Source organism: Paramormyrops kingsleyae, chromosome 14 (assembly GCF_048594095.1).
Source record: "Paramormyrops kingsleyae isolate MSU_618 chromosome 14, PKINGS_0.4, whole genome shotgun sequence".
NCBI classification, from domain to species: domain Eukaryota; kingdom Metazoa; phylum Chordata; class Actinopteri; order Osteoglossiformes; family Mormyridae; genus Paramormyrops; species Paramormyrops kingsleyae.
Window position 1 is genome coordinate 10,731,224 of NC_132810.1, and position 20,219 is coordinate 10,751,442.

At 36.4% G+C, this 20,219-nt stretch overlaps 2 protein-coding genes across 9 annotated transcripts in view; one reads left to right on the forward strand and one right to left on the reverse strand.

The window, feature by feature from the left end:
* Positions 1-20,219, reverse strand: part of begain (brain-enriched guanylate kinase-associated) — a 206,096-nt gene that overhangs the window by 180,965 nt on the left and 4,912 nt on the right. For 5 of the 8 annotated variants that reach the window (XR_011982586.1, XM_072699297.1, XM_072699294.1 and 2 more), the window contains exons 2-3: positions 4,822-4,951; positions 3,218-3,266 (exon numbers count right to left, since the gene is read on the reverse strand). The gene's annotated coding sequence lies outside the window, so the exon portion shown is untranslated. Of the gene's footprint in view, positions 1-3,217; positions 3,267-4,821; positions 4,952-5,290; positions 5,551-5,575; positions 5,594-20,219 lie in introns of those variants that run through there. The other 3 variants (XM_072699299.1, XM_023828394.2, XM_072699296.1) reach the window with 3 other exon arrangements.
* Positions 8,986-10,443, forward strand: dio3a (iodothyronine deiodinase 3a). The gene has a single exon (XM_023828405.2). The coding sequence runs from the start codon at positions 9,115-9,117 to the stop codon at positions 9,916-9,918; it is 804 nt and encodes a 267-aa protein (XP_023684173.1). The 5' UTR covers positions 8,986-9,114; the 3' UTR covers positions 9,919-10,443.

The window sequence follows — 20,219 nt, forward strand, 5'->3', positions numbered from 1 at the left end:
TTGGAGTGTTTTATTGTTTCAAATGTATTAATCACTGAATGTTCCAGTTCCATAAATACTAATTTCAAGTTCAAAGTTCAATGGTACCATCAGTACAAATCTGGTGTAGCCAATAGCTAAACTTAACTGTAGGAAGTTCCTACCTATACTAAAGCAGAGTTTGTAAACGGTCCTTTATTTAATGGGTATTCTTTTCTCAGAGTTTACATATACTAATTTTACATACACCATTTCCCTGCAGCATATTTATGGTGAAAGGGGTTTTAGGCATGCCATGCAGTATATACAGTATTTGAGGTGGGATGCATAAATTCTAGGGAATAGGCTCGGCATTATATACACATTATATAGACATACATATAAACACACACAGAGTACAAAAAACTTGTAAGTGTGTACACACAAACGTTGTTCACAGGTTACTGAAATGACCCCAAGAAGGATTCCCTTCAGATATGCTCCCTGACACATCAGCTATGAACAGTTAGGACTTAACACACCTATAGCCCATAAAGAGAATCTTACAGTATCGCCATTTGCCTATGCAATTCTTCCACTGTGGACATGGGACATAGGGTGCAAGAGGAAAAGGAGGTCCTACAGTACATGTGAACAGTTGCTTGAGTTAGTGTTAGTGCTTCCAAACACCTACTGACTCAACTGTATCACTTCACAGTACTGTAAGCATCCAGGAGAAAGGCCAGCAATTTGCAATGCTGAGATGTATACGTAGTTTATTGCACTACTGAAGCTGGCTAAAATCTCTGAGACACAGAGCCCCTAATTCCACATGGTAAGAAGAGCCTTGAAGCCTCCTATCTCAATACAACAACAATGCATTACTCCTATATACATAGATTTTATGTACAAGGTACACAAAAAATTGTGATTAGAGAAAACAGGGAGAGTATGCTTCAAGAGAGACATATACGACCATCATGCATCAACCACTCTTAAATGGTTATATATGAAACTTCCAGTCACTTGAAGTTTATAGGGTGTTGTAGGTGCCTTAAATAGAAATAAAGGCATCACCGTGTGAGGTTGGGTATGGTGAAGTTTCATCAGTAACCTTTACATTGAATGAAGTAGCTTTTTAGCATCACTAAGACGTCTTTGCAGGCACCCCGTTTTCAGAATTCGATTAACTTTCGACAGTTACTGGAGTAAAATTAATCTTTGAGAATACATCCAGTAAAATAGAAAATAATCAAGATAGATTTCTATTGCATACTAACACATAACAAATGATCAGTGTGGTATCCAAAAAAAAATTAACCAACCAAAACTTCTGATGGCATCACTGGTTACAAACACACTAACTGATCCAAAGATGGCTGTATTTTGCATTACATTTTACAGAGGCATTCAATTCACATTGTGCAAGTCATGCAAAAATGGTTCATTTAGCTAATCAACAAACTTGCAAACTCCCTAAAGTTATGTTGCTGCTATTTTGGTTTGGTTACAACGCTCATTCAAAATACTTTTTATTGTCTAGGAATGGGTGGATTCCATTTGGTTACAAAACATGACCCACCAATTGGAATTTATGTTATGACACACTAACATCATTGAATGTTCAACTGCCAGTTTTTTTTCCACAAGAAATAATAAAATGCTCTATAACAAAGAGACATAATGTTCCTACATTTAAAGGTCTTGGTAAGGGTATACAATATATCAGGGTTCATCAAATCTGGACCTCGATTCCAAATCCAGGCCTTGTTTTCAGTTCTCCCAGGTAGTTAGTTTAATAATTACTGATTCTGATTGGTCAGAGGCTTCACACCTGGCTCACAGGTAAAGGAAGGCTGGAAAACCAGCAGTGCTTGGACCTCGAGGACTGTTATTTGAATAATAGGGCAATATACCAAACCAATATATTGCAGTTTTGCATTCTAAGAAACAAAAACCAAAATAATATATTTTTGTTGGTTGGAAGTCTAACCAATAACCCCGAAATATGTTACAAAAGTGCCATTTGTTTCTACTCAGAACTTTTTAAGAAAAATGTTAAGATTCATGTGAGATTTAAAGTTTGTTTAACCCAATAAAGAAAATGTTTTAAAAAATACAGGAGCCTCCGTATAGTTCAAAATTCACAACAAATCTGAATGTTATGTTACATTTGTCACAAAGGCACTCAGAAAATTAGCCTGTTTGTATTATTGGTACTCAAAGCCTGGAGTTCCTAAGCTGTTACAATGAGTAAGAAACTACCACAAGACTATGTGTCTCCACCTCAAAAGTACTGATTCACATTATTTATTCCTTAATTGCACCAAAATGTAATCATAACACACATGACATTCCCAAATAAATCTATCCATAAGAGCAGTTAAAGAAATGTTGCCCCCCATTTACACAAAAGTACTTAGGCCTAGTCGCAGTTATTAAATCATCTCTTCCTAGGTGTGTCTGAAGACTTTATATTTCAGAATGATTGTGCTCTTGTAATGAGAAACTACAAACATTCTGGTTATACTGAGACAAATGCAGAACATGTATACGGTTACACTATACACAAGCACACTAGCAACTGTGCTAATCAAACATATATATGTCATGAGCTGCTTTTGGTTCCTGCAACAACAGGTAATGATACATCATTGGCTTAAAAAGCCATTCAGTGACAAATACTTGAAAAAGTACCTCTAACTTTGAAATTTATAGTACAGAGGCAGCTGCGCAAAGCATTTCCTGACATCTTGCGGTCGTAAGAATTATGCTGTGGTATATGTGCTAATACAAAATGAGTGGGATTAAATCTCCAAATTTGTGTTTGAACCAAAATATTCAAGTTTAATTGATATATCTATTTTTCTACTTAAAATTAATTTATTCTTATATGAGACCACTAATCTGAAATGTAACACTTAGTCACAAAGCTGATCACAGAACACATAACAATGACGTAATTTGTAGTACTTTCCATTTATCATCCAAAATATTATTTTAGGTTGTTCCTTGTAATTACATTTTCTTCAAAGTACAGTATTTGATTTGTAAATCATTTTAATGCAGTTGGCCTTAAATTCCTTTTAAATGATTGACTGACTGCCTCATTCTTATTGGTTTTACTAGCTGTGCTTTACTACATATTTTTTTTTTCTGTGTGCCATTTATTTTACTTGTCGTATATTTGGCCCATGGGAATATTAATACATTCTCTTCTGTAATACGAACATGCTCTGCTTTTATCCATTTGACTTACCTTTCACAAATAACAGCTGTTTTAACTCATTCCTCTTGCATGTACAGAACTTTAAAAAATAAAAAAAAAAGCATTTGTTAACAGCTTACGAATAAAGGCTCCTGAGAATTGAGTCAGGTGCATATTGATGTTAATGGTAAAAGAATTCTGATTGTATGAATGCTATCACATCAGCTGGTTTTTATAAAAAATGCCAACTATAAGCTTAAGGCCCAGAAATGTAAAGTGATACACAAACATTTTATTTAATGGCCTGAAGTACAGTTTGGAACTATAATATTTTTTGGTAATTCAGAAATATTGTCAGGTTAAATTGAGAGATAGGTGCAAGTCTCACTAATAATTGAGATCATGAGCAATCATCATTATGAACCATGCGCTCTTTATTTTGCGTACCACAACTCGGTTGCTCTGTATGTGCATCAGCAATTAAGCCTTTTTACTTATTGAACTTTTATGTTTTAATTACAGGTGAAGTTGGGATGTATCTGAAAATGCATTTTAGATACAGTGAATTATTTTTCATACTGTAAGACTCATCATACAACCAATAGGAATAATATGATTTGGGAACAACATTGTTTCTTTACATGAAAAAGTCTACAAGCAAAACTTAAAAAAAATGCATATAAGTTAAGTGGGGAAGGAAACCTTTAAGTTTTGGGTAGCCGAGCTAGCTGAAATACTGAATGCTCAATTATGTATAGTGTCATTGTTAGTTAGTTTAACCTACTTCCTCAATTTATATCAACATAGAATTCTAAGTAGGCTTGGCAAAGTCCTGCGATTTGGTCAAGCCTACTTAGAATTCAAAGTTTATCAAACATTTCACTTAATATACGATAGTCACAACCAAAGCTTGCCAAAACAAGTTGGATTTTTTCACAGTTTAGTCAGCAATTTCTGTGTGAAATTTAACACCTCCTTTTCACTTGACACACAAATAAGAAAATGTTAGCAAAACATTTTTTTCCAACCACACTTTTCAAAAAGTTGAGGTTGAATCCATCAACCCGATACTTAGAGGTCACATACATTTTTGTCTCCTAGAATGAACTGCTGGAACGTGTTATTCAGTGGAAAGATCATTAAACTCACGAATAAACTGCAGTTTGATAAAAATTACTGCTGCCAAAATTTTTAGAGAACTACAAAGATATGCCCACGTTGCATCTGTCTGGGCTTCTTTGCATTTGCTATAGTAAGAAACAGTAAGAAACAGCATCAGTGCCAAGATTCTACTCCTGGATGTGAAGGTCCTGAAAGGGACTGGTGCTGACCATCTTAAAAGATCTGCTCTAAACATAAAATGCAGCACGATAAAACCACATGCAATTTGGAGGACGGTGTCTTTTGTTCTCACTATGTACCAAATAAAAAAATGCATTAAATGGTTGTTGCTATTGTTGTTGTACATTAACATAACAATTAGGTTATATAAAATTGTTTTGCCCAAAATTGTGATATTTTAACACATTTTTAGAAACAAAAAATGCCATTTAAGGTGTTTTGAAGAGCCTGGATTTTATGCAGTTTGAAGCCCTCCTTATCTATTCCACGTCATGGCCATAGGACCTACAGTATGCGGAGCAGCCTGCACTCACCTGATTCGTGGTAAGTAGCATCTTGGAACTTGATCCCCATGGAGAACTGCAGACATACCTGACTGCACAGTTGGCCCAAGGTGGTGTTTTGTTGGGGGGGGTCTATCACATCCAGCCTGCCCATTCTTGCCTGTATTAAGATGTGTGGAGTTCAAGCACACATAATGTTTGTTTTTTTTTTTAATAACAATATAAGACTAAGCTGATTGAACGCTTTCATTCAATAACAGGATATAGCATGACATTTATCTTTTGAAAACCTACATTAAAATTCTAAAAATTAGTAAACTAGTAAACATTTAAATGGATTAGTAAACTCTTAAAATAAAATGGTTCGCTTTTAACCCTGTATTTAAATACAGTTTTTTTCTGACGTCTTCATACAATTCTAGTCTAGTAATTTCAAATTACTGTTAACTTCGTTTATAAACTTCAGCCAAATGACGACAAAACAGTAAAATTAACTAACAATTCACTCGTTTCCCTTGCGGAAATGGAGCATTGAATGAAGCAAACGGGAATGAACTTCTTTTCTAAAGGAAACGGCTGTTACAATGTTTAACTGCAATGTCATCCTGGTTCATTCCTTGCTCTCATGATAATTCTAATTCCGCATATTTATGTCTTTCTAATTTCATTGTAGCTCTTCTCCTCGCCGATAAACATTAAATCTGGCTAACCAAATACAGGACTAATTTATGATTTGTTTGGCGTCTATCCAATTACCCTGCCAAGTAAAAGAACCACCACCTACAACATCCAAGACACCAATTTTAACACTGCGCCAAAAAACCGGCCAATTAGCTGAGGGTTTGGGCGTCACGGCTGCTCGGCCCACGCGCTCTCTCCCGGGATTACTATTGGCCGCAGAGGTTGAGAGAGGTGACGTTTACGTGGCGTTGCGCAGAACTGCAGTTGCTAATGGGTGAATACCGAGCTGGAGCTTTAACAACATAAGAAGACTTAAGATAGACAAGACTTTAACAACAATAAGCAATATGATTAATTCATTTTCCCTTTGTCACTTTCTTACATAATAAGTTTGCATCCGTAAATCCATCTGTAGGCCTGTATGTTTATTGACACTGCACTTATATACACTCCAAATACTTATCCTTTTTTGTACCTAGTTAATAATAATTGCTCCGGACCCCCTGCGACCCTGTATAGGACCAGCGGTACAGAGGATGAATGAATACAAGCATTGGTCATCGCAATGACTATGATTACCTAGCTAACTGAATTGGTAATTAACGTGGTTTAAGATAACACCTGGCGATTGCGCTTACTACTTAAACAATTGTGTGAAAGACCATGTTGTTGGATAATGTTAGTTATTGGTGTTTATTCAGCAGTTTTAACTATTACCTAAGTGTCCTTGTAGAATGTGTTGTAGTTGTGAGATACGGAGTTAGCTCCTTTGTAACTGCAATGTATGGGTTCCCAGTGATTTTGCCCCACTTTCATTGCCCGTCTTCAGCTTGACTGGTGGATTCTGGTGGAAACTTTAAGCTACGAGAAGACAGGCTGCTTCAAATTACGTTCTTTTAATTTTGTTTTTTTTTTTTTTAAACCATTCAGTGTCATGCTACAAAGAGGATAAAACAAATGAACACTATCCAGCAGGGGGCTGGGTATAAGCTATATGGGTTACAATATTTCACGCAAACATTGCGCCATATTAAAAAAAATATGTCTGTTAATTGTAGCACGGTACTTTGTATATGATAATTTCGATATAAAATGTCATTTTGACTGTAATTCAATGACATTTCCTAAAGATTTTAACCATCTGACAAACTGATTGCAAGTGATGTGGTATATTAGAAGTGCTGATGTAACAGGTTCTCTACAAACTTTCCTGATAACAAAGGCATATTATTTTTATGGCAAGCATTTTTAAGCCATTTGCAATCTTTAAAACAATCTTCCAATGTGCAATTATATAGTTTTACTGAAATAAACCTAGTAAACTTGAAAATTCAACGCACGTATTTCAGGCAGTATAGAAACCTTAATTGTTTCGATTAACATGCCAAATTAAGCCGTGGTGGAACATTGTCATTTAATTGTCGTGAACATAGTAGCTTCATGTAGTATCATTTTAAAACTCCCAAGACGACAAAATAATGTATAAATGAAATAAAACCATAGCTATATACATGCACACATTTTATAAGCAAAACGTGAACATTTCATATTTTAAAGTTGTCAATGTATATCGCTTACTTCTACAAGTCATTACATTCTCATTTCTTAAAATTAACAATCACAAACGAATCATTATAAAAACAATCTTAAAGTTCTCGAGTATGCAATTTTACGATAAAATAAGAATACAATATGAATGCAAAAAGTGATATTTGCCATATTATATAGATATGTTATATATTATACAGAAAATACTGTTTAATGATAATAGGCAATTCAACCTCTGGTCTACTCCTTTCAAATTTATGCGTAAAATTATTTTCTTTACACAATATTCGACTTGTGCAAACGAAGGTTTACTTTATATTTACAATCCACAGTTCTGAAATCCATGACCGTCCGAAGATTAAATGCCTACTACGTAAACATCCACCATATGGAGGATATTCTAAATTGTTTTATCTTACTCATTTTGCAGCTATTACTGATGTAATGACAATGTATATCTTCCATTCAGTGCTTTGCCTTTGGGTAAATATTGAAAAACATTTCAGCTTATTCATAACTTGTAAGTGCACAAGGACTTCATGTTAATCGCTGTGTAAATTGTGCTTAAATTATCGTCAGCAGAAATTTTATAACGAAGATGTGCAAAACCTTCAAACCAGAGGTCTTGATATGGTCATACGTAATTAATTGAACAACTGCATGAAAGTAAAAATGAAATAATTATAATTGCTCAGATATTACAAGTCTGAGGAAAGCACTAAAATGTCCCTTCAGTACTGGAACTTGAAATATTTTCTTTTAATTATTACGGTCCATGAAGTATTTCTTTAAATGTATAACTTAAAATTTTCATGATAAGCAACTAGTTGCTTTAAATGACCACCTCCTGTTATTATGTCTCTGAGTGAATTAGTTTGCTTGCCCTCTGTTGTAAGTCTTAACAACTTTGTAATAATTTTCACACTCTAAACGCACTGGAATATATGTGCGAAGGTATATTAAGTGCAGATTAAAGGGCTGGATACTGGTTAATTGTGTTATGTTCAATTTCCATTTCACTGCTCATGTGCATATTTAAATGACTTACAGGTTTACAAAGAAAACAGGTGATTAACAGCTCCGATCTTTGAGCATACAGCCTATGATATTCATCGTTGAGGTGATTACACGAAGTGCGAGGCAAAATCTGTTTCCCTCGCATGGTCCTTATTGACGCGAGCGCCGTCTAGTGGGAAATATTAAAAATTAGAATCACTTCAGCATTTCCTGCCATTGTATATGTATCACTATATGTACACAAATGTATGCATAAAATATAAACAGATTGTTTGTAATGAACGTCTCTCAACTCTGTATATAGTAGGCAAACATCTCCTTCATTTTTCCTTTTCTAATTTTCTGAAAAGACCAAATGGCTTCAGACAACTCCACGAACTGGGAGATGTGCGTACTGTATGAAGTATACTTATACAAGAATGACTACCGTATAATCCAGATGAATCAGCGGTGTGTTTGTCTACAAAATAAGTGTAATTGGTGATCTGCATAATAAAGTGGGCTATGTGATCATTAGTCTATCACGATCAGTATACATTATAATCTGACATAACTAGAACAAGTAATTTCAAAGAGATGGTTAAATTTACACCATGTATAGGTTATTGTCAAAGTGCATATGGCGGTTGTGATACGTGCGCACCCGCTCGTATGTCATTTACAGAACATTTGTGACTCCGCTCCTCTCCCTCCTTCCATGTGGTAGCGTCAGAAATCTGTTTACCCATTTGTCAAAAGAAACAGTGATGTTGCAATACCACTCTGTCCCCATTCTGCTGTGCATGACGGATGTGAAAAGTTCGGAGTCCCCCTACGTTCTTGATCACCACACCTCCCACCCCCGCTCGCTCGGTCTCTCTCTCTTTCTCTCTCTCCCTCTCTCTTTCCTCATATCACACAAGAAGTTGATAGAGGTAATCCCCACCATGTGAGGAGGCGGCCTCGGCTGGGAGGCGGGGTATTTTTTCATTCAAATCTTTGGTCAGTCCTATAAAAAGGAAAGCACGGGGTAGGCGAGTATATGAGAGGAATCACCGGGTCAAGTTTTTAACATCGGACCAAAAGACAGCCGCAGAGATGCAACAATCTGTCGGCGTCCAAACTGTCAAGACACTGAAAAATATAGCCGTCTGTTTGATACTGCTGCCTCGATTTCTCATGGCAGCGCTCATGCTGTGGTTGCTTGATTTTCTATGCATAAGGAAGAAGGTGTTGCTCAGAATGAGGGAGCAAGAAGCGAGCCCTGACGACCCTGCACTGTGCGTCTCCGACTCCAATCGAATGTTCAGCTGGGAGTCCCTAAAGGCAGTCTGGCACGGGCACAAATTGGACTTCTTTAAAACGGCACATCTCGGATATATAGCGCCGAATACAGAAGTTGTACAGCTCGGGGACCGGAGCAAAAGCTGTATTCTTGACTTCGCGAAAGGGAAGCGGCCACTCATCTTAAACTTTGGTAGCTGTACCTGACCGCCGTTCATGACACGCCTGAAGGCGTTCCAGCGGGTCGTCAGCCAATACGCTGACATTGCAGACTTTCTTCTTGTATATATCGAGGAAGCGCATCCGTCAGATGGATGGGTGAGCTCTGATGCTCCTTACCAAATCCCCAAACACCGCTGTCTGGAAGACAGACTGAAAGCAGCTCAGCTAATGAAGCTGGAAGTCCCTGGATGTCTCGTTGTTGCTGATAACATGGACAATTCGTCGAATGCAGCGTATGGAGCATATTTTGATAGACTTTACATAATTCAAGATGGGAAGGTTGTCTATCAGGGTGGGAGAGGCCCAGAAGCATATAAGATCTCCGAACTGAGAAACTGGCTTGACCGATACAGGAACAGTGTTAAGAATTCCAGAACTGTGGTGATCCATGTGTAACGTAATGACTGAAACAAAATGTTCTATTATATGTAGTGAAGATTGTGTACAGAAGCTGCTTTACGACATCAATAAGCTGTAACACTTTATCTGTTACGGTATAAAAGTATTAAGTCACAAAACCCTTGTATTTTGTAGTTTACGCGGTTGGTGATATAAAACGCATGATTACAGGATAGTCATTTTTGTCTTTGACTTGTTTGATTTCCATATCGTCATCGTTGGTTGTTGTTCTGCTTCGTTAAACTGTACATTTGTAAATATGTGTTAATATTTTGTATGTTCCCCGAAGTGTGACTGTGTGACAGAGAGCGAATGCCTGAAGCCCCGCACAGCTATCTCTGGGTATTCTAGTGTTGTTGTGAAGTGCGGTTTTTAAAAGGTTCCCAACCAGAAAACCGACACTGATGTAATTTGATACTAGAGTACTCGGTGATAATCATTTCCTTAACGTGTTTAACAGAAGTATTTTTGTTTTGTAAATTATACATACTTTTTATTAAAGATGATTTTTGTAATAAATGATGATGCTTCACTGTGAATTCCGCTCTTGTGCAAAAAAAAAATTCTGACTAATGACGTTTCCTTAGAATCAAGAAACGTCATGCACCTGCTGTCCTATAATTTCTACATACAGTTATTGATGAACAGCCGAACCATAAATCTTGATTACCTTGGTTTACACGACAACAGATTAAATTCGTCCATATCTTAACCACATGGTATCATAAATGCTATACCTAATGTTACGGGAATCCGTAAGCTACCCAAACTAGTAAGCTAGGAAACAATGAAGCCAACAAGTCTGCAAACTGTTCAAAACTGAACCTGGCCAACAGATAACATAGTCAACTGGACATCTAGCCAAAATGTCGTAGGATTAAGTCCCACGCATACGTTGAATGAACTACCTAGCAGCACGAATAAACCCAAGTAAAATTGCTCTGAGCAAGTGTCTGCAAAGCACCATAAAATATATTAATCTGACTGTTTAATTAACTAAATGTAGGCTACTAGGACAGTGTATTTAGAGTTTAGTAATCTATAAGCACAATTAAAAAGATACCTCTGATTTCCCAGTTTTCTGAAAATTCCTTTTTATGGCCTTAGGTAGTGATTACCTACAAACATGTACTGCGTAATTACATAACTTACTATCTGCCGTCATCATCTCTCTCGTGCACTGGGAAAGGTGCAATAAACATCATATAAACGACATGTCTGCAAATAGTGGACAAAGTATTGCTGTCAGATGAATAATAGCATAAAAGAAACAAGATTTATTTTATTATTATTGGACTAATGTCAGTTTGTCGACAACATACTACATCACGGTGTCTTGAAATTGGTATTGCGCCTTTCGTAAATGTGCTAATAACTTGTTATATACACTGAACATTACATGCGCTCTGACCATTAGGCATCATTAATATTTTAAAACGAAAGATTATCATTGTGTTGCTTTCCATTAAAAAAAAAATAAAAAAAAATTGGAGGCTCGACACGTATTGGCACGTGTGAGATGCTTTGATCCCAGTTTAGGGCCATGCAAACATGTATGTCTGTTAATAGATAAATAAAAATGGCATAAGCGGTCAAATATCAAATAATTGGAGTACGCCAAGTGAGTGTAAAGTTGCATCGATTTCTTTCGGTTTGAATGATCGTTCCACAGAAGTTCAATGTCAGATCTTTTTGGAAACGTAAAACAGTTGGTTGGAAAGGTAAAACAATTATATTTTTTTAAGTGCGACTTTTATTCCTTGCACTTGCACACAACCACATACAAATGAAAATGCCTCCATGTGTTTCACGCAATGCAAGTAGCTTAATTTTACAATGAATCGTTGAAAAGTGGTTTTTATAATGTATTGTGTTTTATTATGTAATGCATTTAGTATGTATTGTTGATAGTGAAAAGGGAATGTTTTGGCTTTCAAGTTTAAAAACACTCCAATAAAATCTCTTATCTATTTAAAAAGATCATTTACTGGCACAGGCCACACTAATTTACACATCATTTAAACACTGAGAATGGTTTTAAAAATATAATACTTGAAAAAAATTAACATATAAAATATTACGCAAATGTTCACAACCAGTGTCCAATAGTATATCCAATGGCTGTATTTGAGAAATTGTCTTAGGTAGGCCTACAAATTAATTGGTGACAGAATAAAATAGTACCTAGCAAACCTAATCGAATTTCAGTATAAATATTTTCTCAATATTACCAGAGAAAAAAAAAGTTAAGATCTAGCCTGGTGATCAAAATGGTCTGATAGAATCACTGATAGGGTTCTTGTTGCTTCAACTTTAAAATTTTCCCTTTTCCACTGTATTCAGCAAGAAGAGACAGGAGGTCCTTTATTCTGCTTGCATGAGAGAAGAAATCCTGCTTGATCAGGATTACAAGAGAGGGGCATTGAAGTGCCAATCCTTCAGAACCAGTAAAGAAGGTAATAGCAGAATGGAAACAATCAAGAATTAAAAAATATTTTTAATGAGCTCTTTTGACAGCTCAGAGGAATGAAGATGATAATCTTTGAATTGCTTTCATTGATTTTCTTGAAATTAAGTATTGACATCCCCCTTCATGAAATATTCTTCTTGAGGTCTAATTTTTCACAGAACTATACATTTTCCAAAAAATTAAGGTAATTAAGTTTAGAGTCCATAAATAATTTGGTATGGTTTAGGTATCTGTCTCTATCATTATGATCAAAACTGGTGTCATTAGTTATTGGTGATATTGGCCTGCAGGAGGTGCTAGAACACAAAGTGGAAGTCAAAATGGAAGTAGGGGGAACTATACAGCCATAACAACAAATGCAATCAAAGGCTAGAAAGAAAATATCCAGCTGATGGCACTGATGGGGTGCCACAGCACAGAGTCCTTTGAAGATGTTCCAACAGGACAGGAGATTGAAGGATGATGATTATTCCGAAGAATGTTGTGAAGGCATAAAGCTGTGCGGTAACAACAATACCAGTGATTGTTGCAACAGTCTAGCAATTACATCTTTCTGTTCTAATATACAGAAAAACTAGACTGAAGAGAGCTAAAGAAGGATCTACGGTTAATGGTAAACAACAAACCTGGATTATTCAGGATGACAGAGATGTGGTTATCCTGTGTATATGTATATTAGTCATAGTTGTCGGAGTGTGGATAGCTTGGCTTGCCCCTACAGTGCACAAAAGTATTAAGGAATATACAGTAAATTTGGTAACTCTTCCTTCTACAGTCTCCTAATGACTAAGTAATTACCCAGTAAATATATGGTAAATTATAGTTTATTGTTGGTTAATTATCACAGGTAATAAGTCAAGAAACAACAGCTGAAATACCAAGAAAAATCTCCACAAGTTTGTGTTGAGTGCATGGAAAATGAAATAATCTATTACAAATTATATGGTAAGACCCTGAAAATACCATGGAAACAAAGAAGGTTTCCTTTTGCAGTACATTGCCAGCTTATTTACTGAGTAAATTGTCATGTTTTACTTAGAAAACATTGTAGAATATACATGATTACAAGTTTGTGCTGATTGCATGGAAAAGGTAATGTACTACAAATGATATGGTAAGATGCCATGTAAACAAACAACACTTTTGCAGTACACTCAGCTTAATTACCGAGTAAATTGTAAAAAAAAACATCTGCAGGAACATAGCCAATGTTTAAGAAGATGTAGCATTATATTAGAGGAAAACACTTCCTGTGGGGGTTGTTGTCGTCAGGTAAGAATCAGGTAAAATTGAATAGGACCTTTACAAATGGGTGTATCCATGAACAATAACTGTGGAAGAAATTCTAATGTATAGTACATAATTAAACTTGGGCTGTTACCAATATAAACCTTTGATAACTACAATTGTAACTTGAATTGATGAGTAATAGAGGAGGTGTTTCTAAGAATTGGTTGCCTACTTTCCTAGGAAGTATGCGATTATATCTAGATTATTACCACCCTAAACCGGTCGTAACTACATTGGAGTCAAAGGGTGATACTGGAGATTTTTCTTGGTAATCTATAATTTACCATATATTTACTGGGTAATTACTTAGTAAATAGAGAACTGTAAAAAGAAGGGTTACCATAAATCTGTATGAGTTTAATGATTTTACAGATTTACTTATTCTGATGCATAATTCAGACAGAGGCCTCCCACACATACACACAAGGAGGTCATGTGGATATATTCCGCAGACCACCCCCTCACAGAGCATGATTCAATCTTTGCAGTACTACAGACATAAAAACTGTTGCAGATGTAAAACTTCATGTTGAAGAATACATTAAATGTTTCTTTTCATATGAATTAGGACTTTTGAAATTTTGTTGGTTTCATGTAGATGCTGTGGGGAAGGGACGCTGTACTATACCAGTTTGTTTCACCCTCAAGTAAATGATGTTTAATAATTGTCTCAAGAGTAAGTCCCCATCCCCACTTAAATATTATTAAAAAACATAAAAATTATTCTGTCTATGAAAAGTCATTACGAGTATGCCACCTACACGTACTGTTTCCAGTTGGAGTACCATTCAGCACATATCATTGGCAAATCACCGTCATTTGACTTTTTTTAACCTGTTTATCAGTCTAACAACACAAGGAGTGGTAAATATCCCAGTGCATTATGTCAGAAGTCGGAGCTGGGAATGACGTCACACCCGAGTTAACCTCATTCCAGTACAACAAGTCAGAAAGCCATTTAGTAATACCACGGACCTGTCTCAAAAAGCAGAATTTCTTGCTTAGCCGGGTAACTTGTCAGATTTAAGGTACAGTACCCCAATTTAAATGCCGTTTGTTTTCATTCAATTTCATTTAGTCCAAACTCCCGCAAATCCAACAAATTATCTGGCTAAGTAAGAAATCATGCTTCCTGAAACAGACCCCATTTCTAGCCAGGTTCAGTGTTAGCCATTGTTAGCAATACCAGTTAATAACAATGCATTACATGGTATTTAGACCATACAAACACCATAGCAACAAGTCCACAGATAGTGGTTGGACAGTACTGTGAGTACAACTGAATTAATGAGACACAAATAATCCAAGTACTAATAAACAGTATGAAACTACAGCTTTCCCTTCTGTTGATCAAGCCATCTTGAATTCTGAGGTTCGGGTTGCACAGGTTCCTCCGACCTTCCGAGTCGGAATTTCAATTTCAGGGGAAATTTCCAACTAGGAACTAGGAAATTCCGACTTCCCAGTTTAAATGGAACAGGGCATTATTCTAGGTCTTACCAAACGAAGGTGAAGGACATTATCAAGTTACTATGTCTTGCTCAGCAACAAGAAAACTCACATCCCATCCACTGAGTGCCCACAAGTGCTGCTTCGTGGGGGGAACACTAGTATAAGGTCTTTATTAGCAGACATCACTGTACTTGATTGATCCTGAATCTTAGAAAGAGAAAATCACCATTAATTTATATTGACTTAGTGATAGTTAAAACCCTGCAACCCAAACCAGGTTAAGCAGTTAGAAGATAGATGGATGGATGGATATATTGCATTTGGTAATGACTTTGTCTCAAAGACCTTGCAGTTTTAGCAAATCTCATTCTACATTTGTCTCACTCAGAAATGAACAGGAGTTTGTTTTGTTTATATTACATATTAGAAGAGCACAAACTAGTACAAATGCTAATCCTTGTTATTTGACATTTTCTGACATAATTGTATGATTGTAGATGTTGTGTGGCTTATAATTATTGGGTTTGGATTGGTTTTTAGGAGGTCACAGGTTCAAATCCTGTGGTTTTCTGGAGTAGTTTAACCATTGGGCCAAAGAACACAACTAGACAACTCCCAGCAGAACAACCTTGATAGATTGCACCAAAGCCTCTTTAAAATATATATTTTTTCCAGTTTTGGGGTGAACTGCCCCTTTAAAATGAAACAGGATTGGTTTCTCTGTCAAATCCAGGTTTGGTTCAATGCATCAATCATCTTAAAATTTGGAACATTTTATTTGAACATTATCATTCAAAACTTCAAATTTTCCACCCTTTATCAAATCATTAAGCTCTTCTTCATTTGGGCCTTCTTCTTATGAATGTTTCTGATGATTTTCTTTGTTTGAATCCTGATGCTGCACTGTTTGGAATTTGCATGCCTAGGTTTCTTCCCACAGTCCAAAAACTTGCTGTTAGTCTGACTGGTGATGCTAAACTGCCTATAGAGTATGATTTTGTGTGTACCATGCAATAGTTTGTGTGTATCCCAGCCCAAAATACCTTATATGTTGCCTGGGGTGGGCTCTTTCACCAAGAAGACAGATGGAATATTTTATTGTTGATCTTTTCCCCATAAAAACAATAAAACTGCGATTATTGCTCAAGTAACACAGTGTAATGCATAGCTAAATAGCCTGATTCTTCAGTTCAATATTTTAACTTGTCTTTGTGAAATGTATCATTACCTCTGCAAAACAGACAATGCAGTATGGTGGTGTAGTTAATATCAGTAAAAACAAAAACATCAACTTCAAACGTGTGGCTCAGTACGTTTACATGCACACTAAGAAAATCGGATTATTGTGTTAGTCCAACTAAAACCGGACTTTTAAAGTACACGTAAACATGGTATTCTGACTGAAATCATACTAAATCGAATTTCTTGAAGTCGGAGTAAAACACCCAGATAATGCACACTCCAGCACCTTACGGCAGAGTTGTCTGCCTTCGGATAACCAATAGCACCGTATCCAACAAGGAATACCGTGCATCTCATTTGTAATAATAAAAAAATTTAAAAAACAATGTACAGCACATATGAAATGTACAGCGCTGTAAAGCTGTCCAAATCACTACTCAATCAAAGGGCGTTTTTCCCACCACACCAGGTACCATAATTTTGGTACTTCAAGAAAAGTACAGAGAAAATGTACCAAAAATACGGTACTTCAAACTGTTTTCCACTGGCATAAAAACTGGTACCAGCGCATGTAAACGTACTGAGTAAGTTAGGGTGCAGCAGTTGTGCTCAGCGGATCAGTGGTTGTAATACACACTGGCCATTTGAGGATAAAACGGCCTACCCCTCCTCTAGGGACTGGCTGAACCTGCTCTCTGAAAAATGTGTTGCTTATGATAAAAGTGTCCCTCAAATACATGTATTATATGCATTCTTTTTTCAGATCTCAATGGAATATCTCAGCATTTTCATATCATGCTAAATCGTTTATCAAAAATCTTTTAAAACTATTAATATACAATAAAGTGTGAAATCAGAAGTGACAATGAAACACTAACCACATAGCTAATTGTATAAATGGTATAATTTTATATAATTTAAATACTTATTTTCATTTATTTTTATTTTCCTCGAAATATATTGTTAAAGAATATTTACAGTGAACAGATTTCATACAGCAACACATAATGGTTTGTCAATTGATACAAAAGGTAACTGTTTTTGCTGAACAACACAGAGAGAGCAAGTACCAGGACTTGTGATGGCTAATGGTTAAACAGCCATTATTCAACAAACCAAGGTTTGTCCTTCTCCAGATTGCAAATTGCTTTCCACACAAGGGCTGAAGCACTGACCCCAAAATCTGAATTCAGAGAAGTGGATACTGTTATCCCCAGTGACCCTGATGAGGATAAGCAGTTAGATGATGGATGGATGGGTACTGTTCGCCTTTTGGAAACATCCCTTGAACTTGTAATGCACAGTCCTGAATGTCTGTGAACGCCCCTGTTAATCACACTGGATAACCGCTTATGGGATGTGACAGTAATTAAGCCCATTACAATTGAGGCTTCCAAAGCATCCTTGTCCCGTGAACCCAAAGTGGGGCCTGTGCTCACCGTTTGGCAGGGAAATATTCTTTCACCCTCCCGATTTTCCTCGTGCATAGAGACTGTGTTCTCATTAACAACAATTTAAATGATCACCTTGAGACAGAGTAGTCCCCAAAAGCTTGAAAAGGGGTGAAGATGATTGTCTGCCGGTCAAAGCCCCTCTACCAGCACTGCCACATTTTTCATATGCTAATTGAGTGGCCCTCTAAGCTATGTTGAAATCAGGTTGTGAACTGTATTGGTGGCTTCTCATTCATTACGTGCATTATAGCTTTGTTTTCCATAAAATGATTATCTATTTGAGGCTATGTCGACCGGACACCAGCACTCCACTCACACCGTTTTTGTTTTCAAGTGTACTGGTAACACTTCGTTTTTTAATTTAATTTGCTGAGTCTATTGGTATTTCCCCCCTCACACCAGTCTGTTTGCATTCAGCAGTTCTCTTTGCTTTTTAAAAAGCTGATAAAAAGTAACAGCTTACTCCTTTCTACCTTATGATATGTTGCTGGGCAGAGAGACATACATCAGTCACACCAGACACATATAGGACACTTCTACACTGGAGAATGCAGGTGACATGTTAAGACAGGATTTTCAACTGTGCTTGTGCCCTTTGATGGACTGGCCTAAAAAAATGACAGACTAATGTGATGTATACATTCATCCTACATCCTGTTTGTGCAATTTAATGCTTAAAAATTGATAATCCTGCCTTCCTGGTTCCGACAGAGGAGATACAAATCACATATATCTTACTACTTGCATCATGTGACCAAGATCTGTTCCCAATTCATACACAAGAGGTTTGTAATAAATTCTTTATAAATAAGAACACACAGTCGAATTCAATTTAAAAAATAAACAAGGAAAAACAATACTCTCAAGGAAGAAATTGTAAATTTCATATTGCCCTTGATATATAAAACTCTTTTGTTTTAGGAAAGAATTGTTTAGATATTTTAGATTTTTACTTTAATCAACCAATAAATAACCGTCAAACATACAGTTTTGCTATATTCACTTGTCTGATACTTCATCCTTATTATGGACTCTGTGTGCAAAGCCTGAAATGGACTGAGTGGATTTCCCACATATCTGTCTCCACGGGACCCTTCATTACATGTTGCTTAGTTACAGAAAAATACATTTTCTATGTACTGCATAACCTTCTTGAAGAAAATACAGGCTTGAAATCCAAAATATGCTAGGTAAGGGATAATGTACAGGCAGCCGGTAGTTATCGCAGAAATAAGCCCCGACAGTGTGATCAGGACCCGACGCAAAGCGGAGGGTCTTGTATCACACTGAAGGGGCTTATTTCGCGATAACTACCGGCTGCCTGTACATTATCCCGCTTATTACACGGCTACTTGCCACATAAGGAAAATGACATGGACATGAATATGAATTTGAAACATTTTATTGGCATATTTGTTTTAAAATAACATTTTTATCTTTCCGCGAAACGATATAGTACCACGTGACTATGCGTTATTACTTTGGAGCGGTTATTATTTGAAAATAATGAACCTGCAAATGTCTCAACTGACCAATCAGAATCAAGCATTCCAGAGAGCCGTGTAATAATGACTGATAAGTGATGTTACCCATTCAGTTTGCAAAGAACCAAATAAAGTTATTCATCTAGTGTCCAATTTATTATATACTGTGTCATTAGCCTGTAACCCGCTTCCTTCTTAAGTAAACATATCTATTGCTTGTTCAGGCTGGCATTTAGCGAAGAATGATGTACAGTTTTGACCAGATTCTATCCTGAAGGGCATATTGTAACTTCAAGGAAGTTGAAGCAGTGCCAGATTTTTGAGCTCTGTGTAATACTTGGGACAGTGTTTAAGGGTGGGCCAGGCTGGGTGACACTGACTTCTGTTGGGTTTGGAACTGCTGACTTCTGACACATCTAGCTCTCCTCATACCCAACCTTGTATCACAAAGGCCACATTGTACATTCTGGGATATTGCTAATTAAATTAGCAAATTGGGCGTGTCTGGTATCAGTATTGTGGGACATTTAAGCAAACCAAGTTTTCGACTGGTTATATTTACCTTAATGTAAGCTGCACAGAAGTGGTCCTTATATTGTTTTAAAGCTATTGTCCAGCTCTATAGATTGAATAATATGAGATTGAAATATTAAAAATTCAATAACAAAAAAAACCTATATTTCAAAATCTATCAATTTTTTACTGAAGCTAGATCATAATGTCATGAACATCTCCAGAAAATTTGGTCTTTGGTTTTTCAGATGTTGCTGAGATATCTTGACGTAAATGTAGCGTTACATGGTTTCATATCACTGATGGGCCTTTTTAATGGCAGCCAAACTGACATGAAATAGTATAACAAGCACAGGTGTAAGTAATAAAATTAATCAAGGTTACAAATATTAGGGGTGGCACGGTTCACAAAACCCACGGTTCGGTTTGTATCACGGTTTTAGGGTCACGGTT